This window comes from Macaca nemestrina, chromosome 9 (genome assembly GCF_043159975.1).
Source record: "Macaca nemestrina isolate mMacNem1 chromosome 9, mMacNem.hap1, whole genome shotgun sequence".
Taxonomy (NCBI): domain Eukaryota; kingdom Metazoa; phylum Chordata; class Mammalia; order Primates; family Cercopithecidae; genus Macaca; species Macaca nemestrina.
In genome coordinates, this window is record NC_092133.1 from 3615930 (window position 1) to 3637828 (window position 21899).

The window sequence follows — 21899 nt, forward strand, 5'->3', positions numbered from 1 at the left end:
TTATCAAAAATGAAATTGCATAAAGGTGAGGAAGAACTGGGAGGTTTGGGAACAGAAGTGGTAGATCTTGAACTTCAACACAGACCCGGTGCTTCCAACTCAGTCCTGAATTCAGACCTGAACCTGGAGCCCACAGCATGTCCCTCCTCCCCTGGCCTCCGCGCCTGCCACCACTCATTGCAGCCCCACCAAGCCATCACCCATTGTAACCTCAGAACAATGGATTCTGCTGGGTGGGTCCACTGGGTTGGGGGCATGGGTCCAAGATCCCTGCATTCCTCCTCCCTGGCCTCCTCAAGTGGTCCCTGGCTTGTCTTTCTCCCTTGGGAATCCCCCTGATTTGGGCTCTCCATGTGGCATACTCTGTAACCCCATGCTTCCCACACACTTTCTGGCCTGAGTAATCTCCACTCCCCCAGTGACATCAACCTCCAGGGAAACCTCAACAGCCAGCCCAGAACCCTCCCCTGCACCCCAGAGCCCAGCATCCATTAACTTTGAGGAGGGGCCATCTTTTATTGGATATCCCCAAACCACACTGGGCCTTCCCTCCAAAGTGCCTCTCCTCTTGGTTCCCATCTCAGGGAACACCATCGCTCCTACCCAGACACTGGGACTCCCTCTGACTGGTCCCCCTGCTGTCCCTGGGCTTTGAGGCCAAGCCCCCACAGAGCCTTCCCTACTAGCCAGGTGTTCCCAGGCCCCCTGTGCTTGCTTCTACCATGGCCTGTCTCATGTTCTAGAACTGTGTTTGTCCCCTCCATTGGCCTGTGTTCTCAAAGGGCAAGAGCTGGTCTGTGTCTCAGTGCCTGGATCAGAGTCAGACACATAGGAGGCGCTCAGTCTGTGCTAACAGCTGCCAGAGGACTGGGCTCACTGGATTGCAAAGACTTCGTATGAGAAAAGTAGCATATCATTCATACTTTTTATATTGATTACATGTTGAAATGAGGATATTTGGATATATTGGGTTTTCTGAAATATATTATTTAAATTGGCCTCTTTTACCTTTGGCTCCTGAGAAATGTCTAATTTCATAGGCAACTTTCATTCTTGGCCCTTGAGTTTTCTTGGGCAGCACTACTGTGGTGATTAAAAGAGGCCTTTTGGAGCCTGTCACATGTATACCTCACCTGGAGAAATACATGGTATTGAACACAGTAAATTATGTTATTTAAAATGCAACGGGAGAATGATGAGGAACCATTTTGTATCTTGCCTGTGGTGGTAGGAACGCAAACTAAACATGATAAAATTGTTAGAACTTGGCTGGGCGCTCTGACTCACACCTGTAATCCCTACACTTTGGAAACCCCAGGCAGGAAGATGACTTCAGCTGAGGAGTTGGAGACCAGCAGGGCAACACAGGACAACTCAGTCTCTACAAAAAAAAAAAAAAAAAAAAAAATGAGCCAGGCATGGTGGCTCACACTTGTGGTCCCAGCTAGGTAAGAAGCTGAGGTGAGAAGATCACTTGAGCCTGGGAGTTGGAGGTTGCAGTGAGCCATGATCCTGCCACTGCTACTGCCCACTAACCTGGGCGACAGAGCGAGACCCTGTCTCAAAAACAAAAACAAACTAAACACGCACACACGCACGCGCGCACGAGTACAAGTAAAACTGGGAAAATCTGAAAAAGATCAGTGGATTGTTTAAAATATCAACATCCTGGTTGTAATATTACAGTTTTGCAAGGTGTTGTCATTGTAAGAAAGTGTACACAGGATCTGTATTATTTCTTACAACTGCATGTGAATCTACAGTTCTTTTAAAATAAAAGTTTAGTTAAAAACAATGTAAATAAGATTTTAAAGTTTACTATGAAAAGAATGCAATGGGAGGGAAAAAGACACCATGTCAAAAAAAAGAAAAAGATACCATGTCATAAAACAAGATACACATTCTGGTCATCATTTTTTTTCTTTTCTTTTTTTGAGATGGAGTTTTGCTCCTATTGCCCAGGCTGGAGTGCAATGGCGTGATCTCGGCTCACCGCAACCTCCGCCTCCCAGGTTCAAGCAATTCTCCTCCCTCAGCCTCCAGAGTAGCTGGGATTACAGGGATGTGCCACCACGCCCGGCTAATTTTGTATTTTTAGTAAAGATGAGGTTTCTCCATGTGGGTCAGGCTGGTCTCGAACTCCTGATCTCAGGTGATCTGCCCACCTCGGCTTCCCAAAGTGCTGGGATTACAGGCGTGAGCCACCACGCCCAGCTTGTGATTATCATTTTTAAGTAGAATTGAATGTAAATAAAACATATAACTATATCAGTGAGTGGCGCATATAAAAGGGTCTCCAGAAGGATGCTCCCCAAATTATTTTCAGAGCTTGCCTCCAGAGAGCGGAAACAGAGGAGAGCTAAAGGGAGGCCCTTCACTTTGGCTTACACAATTCTTTGTGTCATTTGCATGTTTTCCAATAGCATGGACTGCTTTTGAAATTTAAAAAATAATGAAATTGTATTGCATAGGGGAAATGTGCTATAGTGAATCCTTTTTTAAAAAAAGCAGTAATCGCCCCTCAAATGTGGCTGTTTTATAAAGGCTGATTTTTCTTTTTTATTATTATTATTATTTATTGATTTATTTATTTTTGAGATGGAGTCTCACTCCGTTGCCCAGGCTGGAGTGCAGTGGCGCGATCATGGCTCACTGCAAGCTCCGCCTCCCAGGTTCACGCCATTCTCCTGCCTCAGCCTCCCGAGTAGCTGGGACTACAGGTACGTGCCACCACGCCCAGCTAATTTTGTGTATTTTTAGTAGAGACAGTTTCACCGTGTTAGCCAGGAGGGTCTTGATCTCCTGGCCTTGTGATTCGCCCACCTTCGCCTCCCAAAGTGCTGGGATTACAGGCATGAGCCACCGCGCCTGGCCCGCTGATTTTTCTTTTAAGTGGAATTTGCTGAAAGTAGCACAAACCAGTTGCAGAGCAGACTCTTTAAAAAGAAAAATGCTATGAAAACTCCTGGATAACACTTCCATTTTTGCCCTATTTGTAGTTTATTATTGTAGGGGCCACAGGAAATCTTCCCCTTAGCCCTCTGATGGTTTGCGGAAAATCACTGACAAAAGGCAGATTAATAGGAGAAAAGATACACAAATTTATTTGATCACAGTTTCACGTGACTCGTGAGGACTCAGAGATACAGGGAAAACTGTCCATTTTTATGCTTAGGTTCAACAAAGTATGGACAGTTGTGTAGAAATACGATTGGACAAAATGGGTGTGCTCTTACGCTAGCAGAACTCACTGAGGGCTTTGCAGATGCTGACGCCCCCCTAGGAACCCCCTGCTACCAGCCATGGTGAATCCCACCATGTTCTTCAACATGGCCATCAATGGTAAGCCCTGGGGCCATCAAACAGCCCTTCAGGCTGTTTGCAGACAAGATTCCAAAGACGGCAGAACAGTCTCCTGCTCTGAGCACTGGAGGGAAAGGATTTTGTCACAAGGGTTCCTGCTTTCACAGAATTATTTCAGGGTTTATGTGTTAGGGTGCTGGCTTCATACGCCATAATGGCACTGGTGGCAAGTCCATCTACAGGGAGAAATTTGATGATGAAAACTGTAGCCTGAAGCATACAGGACCCGGCATGTTGTCCAAGGCAAATGCTGGACCCAACACATACGGTTCCCAGTTTTGCATCTGCACTGCCGAGACTCAGTGGTTGCATGGCGAGCCTGTGGTCTTTGGCAAGGTGAAAGAAGGCATGAGGGGCCGGGCGCGGTGGCTCAAGCCTGTAATCCCAGCACTTTGGGAGGCCGAGACGGGCGGATCACGAGGTCAGGAGTTCGAGACCATCCTGGCTAACATGGTGAAACCCCGTCTCTACTAAAAAATACAAAAAACTAGCCGGGCGAGGTGGTGGGCGCCTGTAGTCCCGGCTACTCGGGAGGCTGAGGCAGGAGAATGGCGTAAACCCAGGAGGCGGAGCTTGCAGCGAGCTGAGATCCGGCCACTGCACTCCAGCCTGGGCGACAGAGCGAGACTCCGTCTCAAAAAAAAAAAAAAAAAAAAGAAAGAAGGCATGAGGGTCCCGAAATGGCAAGACCAGCAAGAAGGTCACCGTTGCTGACTGTGGACAACTCTAATAAATGTGACTTTGTGTTTCATCTTTTAAAAAGAACTGACTGCCAAAACCCGGCAGGGCCTGTCTGGTGTTCAGGTTCTTCCTGGCCTCTGTGCGGCCTCCTTCCTTCTGGGTAAAGGAGCAAGACCCTCTCTGGAATGGGGGTCTTATGACCTCCACTCAAGCAAGATAGGTCAGAACATTTCTTTTTGGCCAGTTTTGTGTTTGTTTGTTTGTTTTTGAGATGGGGTCTCGCTCTGCCACCCAGGCTGGGGTGCAGTGGCATGATCTCGGCTCACTGCAACCTCCACCTCCCAGGTTCAAGTAATTCTCCTGCCTCAGCTTCCCAAGTAGCTGTGATTACAGGCATGTGCCACCACACCGGGCTAATTTTTTGTATTTTCAGTAGAGATGGAGTTTTACCACCTTGGCCAGGCTGCTCTGGAGCTGCTGACCTCAAGTGATCCACCTGCCTTGGCCTCCCAAAGTGGATGAGCCACCATGCCTGGTCTGTGGCCAGTTTTTACAGAGAAAAGTTGGGGTGTTGGGTTCTGTGTTTTTACACAGGAAAGGTGGGGTCAGCTTATTTAGCTGATCTTACTATAGGATACAGTGTATTAGGTAGCATAGAGAATTTTGGATTTTCAGGTGTTGGGGGGCAGGGAGTTAGAGTAATTATTTGGGGAAAAGGGGTTCTGGTTTCTATGTCATGCCTAAGGGAAGAGGGATTCTAGTTTCTCTGGCTAGCCTCAGAGCAGAATGAAGGGCAGGGACAAGAGGGCAGGAGAAGGTCAGAGAAAAACTTTTGCTTCTGAGGCTACAGCTGAGGCCTCATTCTGGGGTTCTGTTTCCTGAGCCCGTGTTGTCACTGTTGATATCAAGAGGCCCAGAGGCAGCAGATGACCTCCTCCTAGCTCTGGGAGCTCTGATGTTCTGACGTGGACAAGACTACTAGGCTCTGCCCTGAGCTGAGCCAGGTTTTGGGGAGCTGTGGGATACACCGGTGCCCACTGGTAGATGGCACTTTTCAGCTATTCAAAACCCCCCAAAAGTAAACATCCGTATTGATCATTCAGCACCCCCTTAAGCTGATGATGTGGGAACCACACTGCCCACGCCCCACTGTATAGCCAAGGAAACTGCCCAACCCACGGCAAGGGAGGGGCGGTGCCAGGACTTACTGCCCCAAGCAGTGCCCTGGAAAGTCCATCCTCTCTCTGTATGACCACGTTAGGGCCCACAGGGAAAAACTGGCCATGACCCTATTAAATTGGCTTGGGCTGGCACAGAACACGCTGGACATGGCCTTTCCTTAAGCCCCGTTAAAGCTGAAAAGCAAGGACTGTGGCTGATTGTGGCTATGTGCCCACGGGTTCCTCCTGCCCACTAATATTCTGCCGACCCTGTATATAAGTATGTAAGTATCATTTAGACATGCTCTTTTTTTTTTTTTTTTCGAGAGGGAGTCTCACTCTGTCACCCAGGCTGGAGTGCAGTGGCGTGATCTCGGCTCACTGCAACCTCCACCTCCTGGGTTCAAGCAATTTTTCTGCCTCAGCCTCCCAAGCAGCTGGGACTACAGGTGTGCGCCACCACACCCGCATTTAGCCATTTAGCCATGTTCTATTCCTTCTTGGTGGTGGTGGTGGGGTTCCCATAGCCTGAAGAATAAGGGCCTGGGGCTGAAGCTTGGGCCTGGGAAACCTGAAACTCCAGAGGAAGATGCTTTCTTGGACTTCCCTGGCAGCAAAAAAATACTTCACCTCTTGCCTGTGAATTGACTGTATTTTAAAGGGTGTGTGTGTGAGAGAGAGAGAAAGAGAGAGAGCGAGCGAGAGAGAGTGAGAAATTGAGGTGTAATTATTTTGCTGGGTAATGACAACAAACATTTACTGCTCCTAAACAGGCAAGGAAATGATTTAGCCACAAACTTTTCATGATGCCTCATTCCCTCCTGTGGTCCTGTGGTCCTCAGCCTGCCCAGTGGGAGAAGGGGGGTGGGGGGGCCACAAATAACCCATGTGGAGAGGAATGCGGGGTCAGCCTCAGGAAAACTGGGAGGGGAGGTCCCACCTGATGAGGGTCTTTGTAAACCCTACCAAGGGAAGCCCAGAAACACCAAGAAGTACAGGGAGAGAGAGGCGAAGGTGTTTTAAAGAGTAAAGCCTGATATTAAAAAGTGTTGTTATTCGAGTAAAATGGCCAACGTTTCCTTTCTTTTAAGAGCGACTCTTAAATTCCAATTACTCCGCCCCCAAAGACCAGTTGAGAATAACCCCAACTGGAGGGAATTAATTTCCTTAGGAATTTCACTCTTACAAGATTAATGGAGCCCCCCTGCAGAGAAACAGTAAAACTGTAAGTACAGTAGATTTGCACCTGAAGGATACATATTTTAATTTCTGTTCTCAAGCTGCGATAACATCTTCTCCAGCTACTATAAAAAGCATAAATGAGCACCCGCACGTCTGCTGAGAACTTGCAACCCCAGGCTCCCGGGTAGCAGCCCCGCGCCGACCCCCCACGCTGCTCGCCTGGGCGCGGGATGGGAAGGCCCGGGACAAACAGCCTCCCCGCGAGCCGGGTCGACCCAACCCAGAGCAGAACGCCTGGACCAGATTATCCGAAGTTGACCCCTACCCCACCCCCAGCCCTGCCACCCACCCTGGCACCGCCCTCCCGCGGGGACAATTGGCCTGGACCCAGAATGGGGAGCCTGAACAGTGGCCGGTCTCCCACCCGCTCCTCCGGAGCCTGCAGCGGGGTTCAGCCTCTGTCCAGCAGACTTCCTGGCCCCAAGGATGGGCCTTGGGAAGGGTCTCCCCTGACTCCACGTTGAGAGCAGCCCATCCCTTCTCCTTAGCCCAAGCCACTCTGGCAATGGGGACCCCCCTCCCTCACCCTAACCAAGGACTGGTCTGGGATGGGGAGTTGGGGATGGGCTGTGAGGACTCTTCCTCAGCCCTTAGGAGTCCAGAACTTATCTGGAACACATCAGCCAATTTTCTGTTCCCTTTCTTGCCAGGAACTGCTTTTATTGGAAGAAGTCTGTGTATATGCGTGCTATAAAGGTTGTTTATGCTGTCATAGCTAGATTTTTATTGGTTGTATTTTTGCTGCACTTGCTTGAAAAAATAATTATTTTCAAAGAAAAGAAGAATTACATATCCAGTAAACTAAATAAGACTCGCTGTTTATTAGAGACCTCTGACAGCTCCTCAAACATGAAAAAAGATTTCCAAGCAGTGGATGGACAATTTATGTGTAAGTTTATTTGTAAAACAGATTTCAAGACATACTTCATCTTGGCTTTGCCAATAAAAATACATTCCATTTCTTTTCAGAAGTATGTCTTATCTGATGGCTTCACAGTAATCTGGTTTCCCCTAAGAAGCTGAGACTGTCCGGGCAAGTGTGTACCCAGTAGCCCAGTGTAGCCTGGGGTTGAGTTGTGGGACTGCTATGCAGGGGGGAAAAGTGATTATGTCCTACGGGAAGTTCTCTAGAAGAAATGTATTTGTAAGAAATGTAGTTCATAAATCCCAACCCAGCTGCTGCAATCTCCAAAAATTACTTAGTTAAAATAATTTTCAAACATGTTTTTAATTGTTTACAATTTACCGGAGGGAAGAAAAACTCACCTTGGAATTGCCTGCCCATTTTGCATTCCCTGCATAGATTCTGATCTCTCTCCCACCTAGGATGAGCCAGGGAGTTGGGCGCGAATTGTAGTGCCAGATTCCAGGCTGTAGGTGGCATAAGTGCCTCTTCAGGCGGGCGAAACAGCAGCCTTTGTTGGGCGGCTTCTTTATCCAACCTGAGAAACCACAGCTGAGAATTCACACAAACTGATGCTGTATTTGTGGAGGCTCCGCTGACTCACCCCAAACACGTGCTTTTCCCCTGACCTGCAAACTTCTAACACCTTCTTCTTCTCTTCCCGTTTCACTAGGCTATTTGAGATCTTGCAAGATTTATCAAGACCGTGCTGGCCATATGAAAGCATGTTAACACAGGGAGGGAGAGAGGAAGAGCCCTCCACATGTTATGACTGGCATGCACACTTCCAAAGCATCGTTACTAACCAAAGGCCCAGTTCCTGCGGCGATCACCCCAGACACACCGAATGCTATTTGCTGGTCACTGAGGGTGTATACCTAATTGCCACGGATGTTTACATGTAGCTGCATTTTCTCTCCTTTTGAGTCACAATGTTTTATATGTAAATAGTATTGTGTGTGTATGTGTATTTATCCTCCAAGTCCAGTTGGAGTTAATTTTCTGCAGTTATTTGTAGTTCATGTTTCATATCTAAGAAACTAAGGACACAGAGGAGCTTTCCTTGGTGTCACAAACTTTTATTTTATTTTTTTAAATAGAGATGAGGTCTCACTATGTTGCCCAGGCTGGTCTCCAACTCCTGAGCTCAAGTGATCTTCCTGCCTCAGCCTCTCCAAGTGCTGGGATTACGGGTGTGAGCCACTGCACCTGGCCAACAAACTTCTGATTCTTATAGAATCAGATGTAATTCCTTAGAGACCTGAGAAGTTCTATACTCAGGTTCTTTCATGCTCTCTGGCTTCAAGAGTTCTCGCCTGAAGGAGGTCCCTTCCAGGACACTGGGTCCCAACCCACACCACCTCCTTGGAAGGTGTGTGCCCTCTCTTCCGCTGACCTTGACATTCTTTCAGAGGCTGCTTTTGCACAGAAGCATCACCTCCCAGAGGGGACCACTGGAGTGGCCTCAGGCACCAGGTACAGTCAGTGGCTCCTACCTGTGGAAGGCAATCAGGGTAGAAAGGTCTAGGAAACACTAAAAATACATACAACCCTTACAAACACAACTCGGTGATACACGCTCATAGTTCTGGGCTCCAAGCTGGGGCCAAAGCACAGACTCCATAGCTAGTTCTAGCATGTAGCAGATGTCACCTAACCTGAAAAGCTACTTGGTTGAAACTTAGTTAAATCAGTGGCCACAGCAGTTTTATACTTGCCCGGAGTCCTCCAATGTCTGCCACACCTGCAGTGGCTTCCTTCCCATTCTCTCTCTCCTCTAAAAAACAAGTGACATTTCCCCCCAGTGCAGGAAGATGGAACACAGACTATTTTGTTAATCATCTAAATTTGTGTTCTTGAGTTTCTTCTGGAGTTGTCCAGGCTGAGGCTGCATGGACACTGGCCCACCACAAATGCCTCCCTGTGCCGAGAGTGAGGTGGGCCAGTCGGGGCAGAACGCCTGGTTCTTATGGCACCCCGTGCTCGCTCAGCTCTGGGAGCCCCCGTGCCAGCGTGCCAGACAGCTACTCTAAATGAAGTTCGAGTTCCATTTCAGGAAGGTGGTGAAACAATAAAATAACCCAGGATGACGTGAACAGTTTTGTATTTGCTTCAAACTCTGAAAGGATTCATGGTTCCCATGGCCTCCAGACTGGATGGCACACTTTGGGTTTCAATGGCACAATGATTTTTCTGTAAAACAATGGCTGGCTTTAAATTTCTTCTTCTAGAACAAACCAAAAAAGAAAAGAAAAAACAAACCACTAATTTTTAAAGGATGCATAGGCCCCAGTTGCCTGATGGTATGTAGAAAGAAAGCCCAATCCCTGATGGTATGTGGAAAGAAAGAAAAAAGAATACAGAGGGAATGTTCTGGTGAGGGAGCTAATTTCGTAACAGTCAAGTGGAAGCTTGCTGTTGACTCCATGATTAGCCTACGTCTGAGGTCGTATCTATTACTTGCCCATCATGTGAAATATGCTTTAATCAGAAGAAACATCTCATTGAAACACTCCACGCCAACATTACTTTCATACTTTCCCACCATAACATATATGTTCTTTTTCCAGTTCGCCGCTGGTTGAAATGACTAAGAAGTGGAAACAGGAGATGCAGGAAGAAAGTTACCCTCCTATGATGAGAGACGGATGTGTGGGGCCCTACTGAGGAACCCTTTACTCCATGAAACCGAGGGAAAGATCTGTGCTGAGCCACGTCTGGCTGACTGCACAGACACAACAGGGCAGCTCTGCCGGTCACCAAGCCCCTCAGCAGCCAGGTGGCCAGTGAGCAGCAGCTGCCCTGAGGGCTGATGGTGGGAGGCAGAGAGCCCAAAGGCCGAACGAACAGAGGGCTCAGTGCCCCGCTCCCTCCTCCTCAGCCCCTCCACGGGGGAACACAGTTTGGCCCCATTTTCAAAGCCACTGTTTTATTTCTGTTGTCCCAAACTCTGGCCTTCCTCCTGGAGAACACCAAGAGGAATGCTCTCACCAGTTAGGTTGAAACCCTTATTTTTTAGTTTGTGTACATTCTATGTCACTATGCTAAGAGTGACCAGATGTATTAGTCAGTTTTCATGCTGCTAATAAAGACATACTGGCCCGGCGCGATGACTCACGCCTATAATCCCAGCACTTTGGGAGGCCGAGGCGGGTGGATCACCTGAGGTGGGGAGTTTGAGACCAGCCTGGCCAACATGGGGAAACCCCATCTCTACTAAAAATACAAAATTAACCAGGTGTGGTGGTGCATGCCTGTAATCCCAGCTACTTGGGAAGCTGAGGCAGGAGAATCGCTTGAATCTGGGAGACAGAGGTTGCGGTGAGCTGAGATCGTGCCATCGCACTCCAGCCTGGGCAATAAGAGTGAAACTCTGTCTCAAAAATAAAAGACATACCCAAGATGGGTAATTTATAAAGGAAAGAGGTTTAATGGACTCACAGTTCCATATGGCTGGGGAGGCCTCACAATTATGGCAGAAGTCAAAGAAGGAGCAAAGTCGTGTCTCACATGGAGGCAGGCAAGGAGCTTATGCAAGGAACTCCCCTTTATAAAACCATCAGATCTCATGAGATTTCTCACTATCAGGAGAACAGCACAAGAAAAACCCACCCCCGTGACTCAATTACCTCCCACAACACGTGGGAATTATGGGAGCTACAATTCAAGAAGAGATTTGGGTGGGGACACAGCCAAACCATGTCACCGGACTGCCTCTTGAGGGAATGAATCACAGATGTATTCCTGACCACCCTGTTTTCTCCCTTCTTGAATCAGGTAAGTATATAATTCCTTGCCCAGGACTGAGATTGGTCATAACTGTATTTGCCGTAAAGAAACATGTCTTTTTATGATGGGAAATATTTATTGAATAACAGTATTCTGTTATTTAATGACTACATGACCACTAACACAGCTGGATGAAGTTGAATTCCAAAGGAATCCCAAAGCCTAATCCTATCCTTAAATAAAATATTCTTTTCTTTGAAAAAGGGTCTTGCTTTTTCACCCAGGCTGGGGTGCAGTGGTGTGATCATGGCTCACTGCATCCTAGACCACCCAGGCTCAAGGGATCCTCTGCCTCAGCCTCCCGAGTAGCTGGGACCACAGTCGTGTGCCACCACACCCAGACACTTTTATTTTTATTTTTCATAGAGATTGGGGTCTCCCTATGTTTCCAAGGCTGGTCTCCAACTCCTGGGCTCAAAAGATCCTCTGCTTTGGCCTCTCAAAGTGCTGGGATTACAGGTGAGAACCACCATGCCTGGCCTAAAATGTTCTTTTTTTAAGAGATAGCTGTAACAATCTTTAACTATTTAGCAATCCTTTTGGAGGGGGGGAAGGTTGTCTTTTGTTTGTCAGCAAATGTAGTATGTGAGTTTACATGTCTTTGCTTTCATTGTATAATTTCAAATAGTCAGAAAATATTGCATTCACTGGCAATCAATTTATTTTGATTGATAAAAAGGGGTTAATAAAAACCCCCTTAGAAATAAAAAGAAGGTGAATAGTAATATATCAGTCATGGTGCCTTCTTTCTGCTATGCATAAAGAAAACAAGCTTTTTTACTTCTCCCCAATAAGTCTTCTCCCCTTATTTTCTACACCTATGGAGTCATTTATAATCTTTATTATTTCCAACCACACACTAACATGGCATCAGTCATATTGCCACATGCTGGGTTTTTTTTTCCTTACTATGTTGTGAGAACTGAGAGGCAAAAATGTCCTATAATTTATATGAAAATATATGTCCAAAATGGATTATCAGACATAACCAATGTGACTTCATACACTTGAAAATAAAAAAATTTAGGATGAAATATAAAATACCATGGTAAAATTTCAATCTATTGTTGAAACAAAGCATGACTTAGAACGGACATTGGTGTGTGGCATTTAACAAACATTGTCAAGCTATTAGAAGCAGGGGTAGGTTAAGATGGGAGACAGTACTTTCCAGTCAAACATAAAGCTATTGACTTTGGAAGGTACATTTGTGGTTTATTAATATTTTTATTTATCAACAGCACCTATGAAGAAAATGCAAAATGACAGACTATAAAATTCTTACCTTCTATATACAGCGTGTGTTTATAGTACCATTGTGAGATGGACTTGGGCATATACATTACACAGTGTGTCATATAGATCTCTAATTTGCACTGGTCATAAAGACTTTTTTTTTTTCTTTTTTTTTTGAGACAGGGTCTTACTCTGTCACCCAGGCTGGAGTGCAGTGGTGGGTGAGATCTTGGCTCACTGCAACCTCCTCCTCCCAGGTTCAAGTGATGCTCATGCCTCAGTCCCCTGAGCAGCTGGGATCACAGGTGCCCGCCACGACACCTGGCTATTTTTTTTATTTTTATTTTTAGTAGAGATGGGGTTTCACCATGTTGGTCAGGCTGGTCTCGAATTCCTGACCTCAAGTGATCCACCCACTTCAGCCTCCCAAAGTGCTGGGATTACAGGCATGAGCCACTGCGCCTGGCCTAAAGTCTTTTGATATTAAATAATTATCTGTTTCTTTATCGTCCTTAAAAAGCACATTTACAATGTCAGAAAATAATTCAGGGCACTGGCTTAGATTACAAGTCTGCACGTAGAGGTATTATTTTGAAAGTTGAGGCCAGGTGTGGTGGCTCACGCTTGTAATCCCAGCACTTTAGGAGGCCGAGGTGGGTGGATCACCTGAGGTGGGGAGAAGTTCGAGACCAGCCTGACCAACATGGAGAAATCCCATCTCTACTAAAAATACAAAATTAGCCAGGCATGGTGGCGCATGCCTGTAATCCTAGCTACTCGGGAGGCTGAGGCAGAATTGTTTGAACCCAGTAGGCGGAGGTTGTGGTGAGCTGAGATCGCACCATTGCACTCCAGCCTGAGCAACAAGAGCAAAACTCTGTCAAAAAAAAAAAAAAAAGAAAGAAAATAAAGTTGAAAAATAGTGGGTTGTTACTTTCTTTTTTGTTTTAATGACGTATTCCTGGATTGTTATAAGGATTGCATTTAGAAAAGTCTTTCTCTTTTTTTAATCTCATTTTTATGAGCAGGTAAAAAAGTCTTAAACTGAGTCTTATAAAAGAAAATGCAGCCTGAGCTAAAATGATACTGGAACAAAACCATGACCCTCACCAAAACAAATGTGTGACTTCCCTTGTAGGGACAAGGGCATCCTTCAGGTTCTAATCCTCTTAGGCTAGTACAGCTGCCCTGTCCACAGGGAGAGGAGAGGGCTAAAGACCGAGTCTAGACAGGAGAGATGAGAGACAGCAAAGCGGGAGACCCTCCGTAGGCAGTCCTATGCAGCTACTCTTTAGTGATGCGATTTGAACATACAAGTGTCAGATGTCATGAGAAAATCACGAAGCAGCGTCTGCGTGGCTTGTGCATTCTCACTGACTTGCCTCACTTAACGTCGAGTTGTGTCTGCTTCACTGGAGCCTCTCCTGCAGAGAGGGCAAGAGGGCAGGGGTACCCCTCCTAGAGGCTCCCCCAGGGCTGGGCCTGAGCAGACACCCCACAGCTAACTGCTGAACTCACCTATCCCCGGCCTTGAGCAGGCACCCACTCTGGGCCCTGCCTGCCCTGGGCGCCAGGACACACAGATTAGCAGACACAGGGCACCTGAGCTCCCTCAGCAAGTCCAGGTGAGCAAACGCGGATGGCCGGCAGAAGGGGGAGCTCCTTTGGAGGACCAAGTGCCAGGAGAGGTCAGAGGAGCAAGCCTGAGGCACGACGTGAAGTCCCCACACAGCACTGGCTGGAGCCTGCAGGAGGAGAGAGGTGGAAAGTGCATGGCATGAAGCCAAGCCTGGAATGCACGGCCCCGGGGCAGCGCAGGCACTGGCAACGGGGTGGTAAGCGGGACCAGCAAGGAGCCGGGTGGGGAGGCAGGCAAAGCCCTTAATCGCACATGGCCCTGCACAAGCCACTTCAGACTCAAAGGGGTGTGTGCAGAATAAAGAGCACACAAGGGTGTGCAACAGAGGCTCATGTCAGAAAGCCACGACCTGGGCCTTGCACGTCACTCCCCAGCAGGGCGCCCAGAAAGTGCCACTGGGAAATGGAGGCCTTTGGGGTAACTGACAAGATAGAGCTGTGGGTTGCTGTTTCTGTTTGTTTGTTTTTGTCTAACTCACCTTGCTTTCAGGAAGACTTGCAGCTTAAGCGGGCTTTACGTGGGAACCCAAAGGCTACTGGGCACAGAAGGGTGGGAAACCAGATGGACTTGCTTGAATTCAGGTCTGCCACTTGGTGGCCTTGCAGCCCCGGGAACCATGGGTAACTTCTCCGAGCTTCGGTTTTTTTGTCTGAACATGAGGATAGTCCTGCGGTATTACTGTGATAATTAAATGAAATCAAAGATTCCAGGCTAACTAGCAAAGTCTCTGTTGGCACACTTCTTTCCTGAGTGCCTGCAGTGTGCCTGGCTCTGGACAGCGGGGAACAAGCACTCTGGGGGGTTGGGGGGAAAGTACAGAACATCAGCTTGTGAACCCCGAATATCTGAGACGGGTCTCAGTTAATTTAGAACGTTTAATTTTTTTTTTTTTTTTTTTTTTTTTTTTTTAGAGGCTCATCAAATAGGTAGAAACTTTATTTCCTAAATCCCTCCCTGGACCTCTTTCAGAAGGCAGTTCAGATGCATTGTAGGTAGAAGGCAGAGTAAGCCCTCATTGAGCAACGCGGAACTTGGCAGAGGCCCCACACCTGTCACTCTTCACAGCAGTCCCTTCCCACATGCTAGAGGGAAGGGAAAGCATGACAGGGAAGTCCACTTCTGTGGACTCAAACCTTGATGGGGATTTGCGCAGTCACAGGGCTTCTCAGAAAAGGCACAAGCATCCCAGACATTCAGGCCTGGAGAACAGGCTGGCTCAGCAGGTCTTCACGATCGGGTGTCTCAAGCCCTTCTTCGGGAACGAGGGCCACAGCTGGAGCTGGGCATGGAACCCAGGCCAGGGGGTGCCCTTGGGGGTTGGTAGCCACACTCATTGGGGTCCAGGCTGAGCAGTACCCACACTGCAGGCACATGGCGGCGCACTGTGAGGGGGTCTAGCCCTGTGTCAGGTGAGGCTGGGACCCAGCTGTCCTCAGTCTGCAGGAAACGTAGCTTCGTGAGCTGGTGCAGGCCTGGGACCCTCCACTTGACAATCTCAGCGCAGCTGACAGCCTTTCCTGCAGCCCTGCCAGAACCTGAGAACACCACATGCCGTGCACTGCCGCCCTCCAACCCACCCAGAGCCAGTCCCAGAAGGTTGCGAATTTTGCTGCCATCTCGGACCCGCATCTCAAGGGTATCAGGAGGTAGCTGGGGCATTGGGGAAGGCGCTGGGAGCTCTACAGAACCAGCTTTCCGGTAGTGCTCCATCCTGCTTGCTGTCTTGAATGTGACTCTCGCTGCCCACAAATCCGCCTCACACACGATCCGGAGCCAACTAGAACGTTTATTTTTGCCGAGGTTGAGGATGCATGCCCGTGACCCAGTCTCAGGAGGTCCCAATGACATGTGCCCAAGGTGGACAGAGCACAGTCTGGTTTTATACATTTTAGGGAGATACAAGTCATCAGTCAACATATGTGAGATGTACATTGGTTCAGTCCAGAAAGGTGGGACAACTTGAAGCAGGAGGGGGCTTCCAGGTCATAGGTAGGTAAGAGACAAATGATTGCCTTCTTTTGAGTTTGAGATGAACCACTCCAAAGGAGACAAACAGATATGCATTTATGTCAGCGAGCAAAGGGGTGACTTTGACTAGAAGGGGAGGCAGGTTTGCCCTAAGCAGTTCTCAGCTTGACTTTTCCCTTTAGTGATTTTGGAGCCCCAAGATTTATTTTTCTCTCACAAACCAGAAGAGAAACTGCCACAGAGTGATGAGCACCCTGGAGAACTGGAATTGGGCTACACAGGCCAGCACCAGGTGGCTGCTTTAACCTGGGTGGTCCACACGGCTTTGCTGGGAAGAGGACATTTCAGTCAAAATCTGGAAAACCGGAGCAAACCAGGTGCAGTTGAGGGGTTGAGGGGTGATACAGTTTGGATGCTTGTCCCCTCCAAATCTCACGTTGAACTGTGACCACCAGTGCTGAAGGTGGGCATAGTGGGATGAGTCTGGGTCATGGGGGTGGATCTCTCGTTAATGTCTCCATGTCATCCTCCAGGTACTGAGTGAGTTCTGACTCTGTGAGTTCATGCAAGAGCTGATTGTTTTTTTTTTCTTTTCTTGAGACCGAGTCTTGCTCTGTCGCCCAGGCTGGAGTGCAGTGGCCGGATCTCAGCTCACTGCAAGCTCCGCCTCCCGGGTTTATGCCATTCTCCTGCCTTAGCCTCCCGAGTAGCTGGGATTACAGGCACCCGCCACCTCGCCCGGCTAGTTTTTTGTATTTTTTTTAGTAGAGACGGAGTTTCACCGTGTTGGCCAGGATGGTCTCGATCTCCTGACCTTGTGATCCGCCCGTCTTGGCCTCCCAAAGTGCTGGGATTACAGGCTTGAGCCACCGCGCCCGGCCAAGAGCTGATTGTTTAAAGAGCCTGGCACCTCCTCCTCCCTCTCTTGCCATGTGAGACCCCGCTGCCCCTTGGCCTTCTGCCATGATTGAAAGCTTCCTGAGGCCTCACTGGAAGCAGATCCTGACACCATGCTTCGTGGACAGCCTGTAGAACTGTGAGACAAATAAACTTTGCTTTGTAAATACCCAGCCTCAGTTATTCCTTTACAGCAGTACAAAATAGACTAATCCAACAGGGACGCCTTTCCAGGTAAAGACGATAACCGATTATTGTTACTATAATATCTAAAGAAACTGTAAATTTCAAAGGTAAAAACTAACCTTATCCTAGTGCCCAAGGAAGTGCTGGCAATGTTTAAATAAGAGGGCAGCAGGGAATGGAAGGAGTGCCTCTGAAATGCCTACTCCATGCCAGGCTCCCTACTACAGGCTTTACATGTTATCTTGTATATCTCAGTAAGATGAGCAGACACGGTGCCTTTTAAAAGACGTCATGGGAGTTTGAAAGGGGGAAGACTGGGTAAATGGAAGAACAGAAGTAATGGCGTTGCAACAGTTGAATTGAACTGCTCCTTGGCCTGGCCTGGAACACACACAGATCCCCCTTGGCATGGCCAAGATGAGTGTGTTCATTGGCAAATCAGCAGCCACTCTTGGAAGCTCTGACTTCTCTGGAAGGCAGGCGACAGGAGCAGTCTATGTTATTCCTATTTTATAGATGAGGGAACTGAGGCTCAGAAACAAACACTCATCAGTTGAGTACAGGAGCCATTACCAAGTCAAACCTCTCTGGAAACTTCCTGAACTCTATGTGATCCAGGAAGGGGAGAGGCTACATGCTCAGTTGGAGAAAGACTAGAGACAGTCACACCAGCTACCATTAGTTGAGAGCTTACCAGACACAGTGCTCACCACCCCACAGTCACAGACAGCATCTCACTTAAAACTCCAAAGTGGCCAGGTGCGGTGGCTCACGCCTGTAGTCCCGGCACGTTGGGAGGCCGAGGTGGGTGGATTAAGAGGTCAAGAGTTTGAGACCAGTCTGGCCAACATGGTGAAACCCCATCTCTACTAAGAATACAAAAATTAGCCAGGTGTGGTGGCGAGTGCCTGTAATACCAGCTACTCAGGAGGCTGAGGCAGGAGAATCATTTGAACCCAGGAGGAGGAGGTTGCAGTGAGCCGAGATCACACCACTGCACTCCAGCCTGGGCGACAGAGCAAGACTCTGTCTCGGGGGAAAAAAAAAGTACAAAAAACAAAAAACCCAAAAGTATTCCACTGAGGTAGATACTATTAGCATCCCAATTCTTAATTTTATTTCTCTAGTTTTTAGACAAGGTCTCCCTATGTTCTCCAGGCTAGAATGCAGTGGCCATTCATAGGTTATACCATAGCACACTGTAGCCTCAAACTCCTGGCCTCAAGCAACCCTCCTGCCTCAGCCTCCCGAGTAGCTGGGACTACTCTAAGTATGTGCCACCGTGCCAGGTTTTCTTATTCCAATTTTATGCACCAAAAAGGGGAAGGGGACTTAGAGGTTCAAGCAGCTTTGTCCAGGTGCTGGAAACTGGCAGGGTGGGACTGAACTCAAATCACCCTCCACCTGAGAGAGACTTCCCTTGAAGGCGGTGTGCAAGATGACAGTAAGTGGTGCATAAACAGGTTTTTATTTATTTATTTATTTAAGGCAAGGTCTTGTTGTGTCGCCCCAGCTGGAGTGCAGTGGCATGATCACGACTCACTGCAGCCTTGACCTCCTGGGCTCAAGTGATCCTCCCACCACAGGCTTCTGAGTAGCTGGGACTACAGGTGCACACCACCATGCCAGGCTAATATACATATATATACACACACACACACACATATATACACACACACACATATATATACATATACATATATATATATACACACACATATATATATTTTTTTTGTAGAAACCTGGCTCTCCCTATGTTGCCCAGGCTGGCCTAGAACTCCAGAGTTCAAGTGATCTCCCCACCTATGCCTCTCAAACTGCTGGGGTTACAGGTATGCGTCACCATGCCTGGCCATGAGAAACAATTTTTATTTTATTTTTAGAGATGGGGTTTTGCTTTGTTGCCTATGCTGGTCTTGAACTCCTGGGCATGAGCTACCGTACCCAGCCAGGCATTCTTTATATAATCTGAATATTAGCTCCTTATCAGATATGCTATTTGAAAATATTTTCTCCATTTCCTGGGTTGCCTTTTCACTGGATTAATAGTGTCCTTTGATGTACAAAATTTTAAATTTTGATATAGTTGCAAATTATCTATTTTTTTTCTTTTATTGACTGTACTTTTGGTGTCATATGCAGGAAATCAATATCATGAAACTTTCCCATATTTTCTTTTCCTTTTTTTTTTTTTTGAGACAGAGTCTCGCTCTGTCGCCCAGGCTGGAGTGGAGTGGTGCAGTCTCAGCTCACTGCAACCTCTGCCTCCCAGGTTCAAGCGATTCTCCTGCCTCAGCCTTCCAAGTAGCTAGGACTACAGGTGCGTGCCACCACACCTGGCTAATTTTTTGTATTTTTAGTAGAGATAGGGTTTCACCATGGTGGCCAGGCTGGTCTTGATCTCCTGACCTCGTGATCCACCCGCCTCAGCCTCCCAAAGTGCTGGGATTACAGGCGTGAGCCACCGCACCCAGCCAATTTTTTTCTTTCTTTCTTTCTTTTTTTTGAAACAAAGTTTTGTTTTGTCAGCTAGGCTGGAGTGCAGTGGTGTGATCTTGACTCACTGCAACCTACGCCTCTGGGGTTTAAGCAATTCTCATGCGTCAGCCTCCCAAAAAGCTGGGATTACAGACATGCGCCACCATGCCTGGCTAATTTTTGTATTTTTAGTAGAGACAGGGTTTTGCCATGTTGGCCAGCTGGTCTCGAACTCCTGGCCTCAGGCAATCTGCCCGTCTTGGCCTTCCAAAGTGCTGGGATTACAGGCATGAGTCACTGTGCCTGGGCTCCCATATTTTCTTCTAATAATTAATCTATTTAACATACGAAAGTAGTGAGCATTCAAACCATCATTTTATAGATGTTACATATTATTCTTAAAATTTTTCAAACTTAAGATATTGAGAATTTAAATAAATGTACTATGTAAATAATAGGAGAAGTTTAGCATACACCTTGCAGTTAGTACCCATGACTGATGCTTGGAAAATAGTGTGCTAAGCTAAACTGCATCTTTCTGAATATACCTATTGCTGTATCTCATTCCTAGGCTAAGTAGTCTTCCCCATTACCAAATAGTTGCCTCATGCATCCATTTAAGAAAGACAGCAGGCCAAAACTGGAGTCACTAATGCTAAGGATCCATGCCACTACACTGAAACCTGGGTTGCTTACTTATAAGATCTTCTGAGAAATCAGGAGAGATGAAAGCCAAATTACATAAAGCCAAGATTTTGTTTGCACCTCTATAAGGGAAGTAATCCTGAAATGACTGAAATGACTGTTCTGCTATTTGTTCATTCTTCCTGCTTTCCTCCACTTTTTTCTGCCCGTCAAACTCACCCACTCGGTCCTCACTGGAGCACTTTTCTGTCTTGTAGACTGCCTGGTGCATGCAATGCTAACAAAAGCCAATCAGATCTTTGAAACTAAATTTGTTAAAATTTTGTTCTTACACACATCTGAAAAGCAGCCATAAGTATAAAGGCCAGTGATACCAAAAAAGGGTAACAAAGCAAGTCATCTAATCTCAACTGCAAGACAAACGTTTTTAGAGGCCTACGACATACCTTATTTTCAATTCTGAAATGCAAAAAGTCCTCCATATCAGTTTTTCCCCACGCTTGGAGTGAACTCATTTGAACTGATATGAGACTATTTACAACTTTTATTTATTGATTGTATTTATTTCATTTGAGACAGGGTCTCACTCTATTGCCCGGGCTGGAACCACTGCAGCCTCAACCTTCCAGGCCTAAGCAACCTATCTTCCCATCTCAGCCTTCTGAGTAGCTGGGACTACACGTGGGAACCATAGTGCCCAGCTAATTTATTTTTATTTTTATTTTGTAGTGACGGGGTCTCACTATGTTGCCGAGGTTGGTCTCAAACTCCTGGGTTCAAGCAATCCTCCCGCTTTGGCCTTCCAAAGTACTAAGATTACAAGCATAAGCCACTGTGCCTGGCCCTTTTTACAACCTTTATATATCCCACTTAGGGTGAATATTTGTGAAGACTCACACATTTCTGCTATAGAAACATTGTTTAGCTATAGGGGTATACAATATATCTCACCTTTTTTAAACATTCAAAAAATTCTGAATTTCACAAACACATCTGGCCTGAAAGGTTTTTGATAAGGGGCTGTGAACCAGTGGTGGCACAATTAGTCCTAGGAGTACTAACTAGTAGGAGAAATACAACATTTGTTGAGTACTTAGTTTGTGTCCAGCATTGTTCTAAGTATCTTCTAGGTAAAGGCCTCATGTAATCCTCACAATCTCTATGCTTTATTATCCTATCCTTTATAAATGAGTAAACTGAGTGAGATTAACTATTTAATTTGCTGAGGATCATGCAGCAAATAGCCCGAAGAGCGATTCATGCGTTTCACTATAATGGTTAAGAACAGGGCTTTGTGCAAAGGATACCTCCAACTGCAGAATGATGGACTCACATCACAGACACACGACGAAGTGACCGGTAGTCAGTTGTGGGTTGGTTCAGAGGCTCAGGCTGTTCTGGCTTTAGGGGCTTTCCTGCTTTCCTAGGGTTCCCCCCAGCTGCCCTCACGGTGACAAAAAGGCTGCCGCAGCTCCAGGAAACTTACACTGGGCAAGGACAACAGGAAGAAAACAGCCCCCACCCACCCACGGCCCGTACAAGGTCATGTGCCCATTGCCAGCCAATCGCTGGCAACGGATTGGCCCCGTTTTAAATCATCCAAAAAAGGCGCCGGTCTGGGCTGTTTGGAGCAATCAAGGGAGCTCCGTGCTAAGGCAGGAGGGGCCTGGACAAGCGGCTGCAGGAGTCCGGAACTCGGTGCCCTACGATG

The 21899-nt window shown here is 47.2% G+C and overlaps 1 protein-coding gene and 1 long non-coding RNA gene across 2 annotated transcripts; both read right to left on the minus strand.

Annotated features, from left to right (window-relative positions):
- Positions 1-6995: 6995 nt before the first annotated feature.
- LOC105471433 (uncharacterized) lies at positions 6996-21806 on the minus strand. The gene is made up of 3 exons (XR_011607574.1): positions 21496-21806; positions 13894-14120; positions 6996-8846 (listed from the first exon to the last, which is right to left on the minus strand). It is a non-coding gene; the product is annotated as an uncharacterized lncRNA (long non-coding RNA).
- On the minus strand, positions 14933-16227 carry LOC139356159 (ribonuclease P protein subunit p25-like protein). The gene has a single exon (XM_071068917.1). The coding sequence runs from the start codon at positions 15944-15946 to the stop codon at positions 15257-15259; it is 690 nt and encodes a 229-aa protein (XP_070925018.1). The 5' UTR covers positions 15947-16227; the 3' UTR covers positions 14933-15256.
- Positions 21807-21899: the final 93 nt, after the last annotated feature.

Bases quoted from the DNA above. Each gene is read 5' to 3' on its own strand.
- LOC139356159 (XM_071068917.1), bottom strand. From the start codon at position 15,946: ATGTACATCTCACATATGTTGACTGATGACTTGTATCTCCCTAAAATG.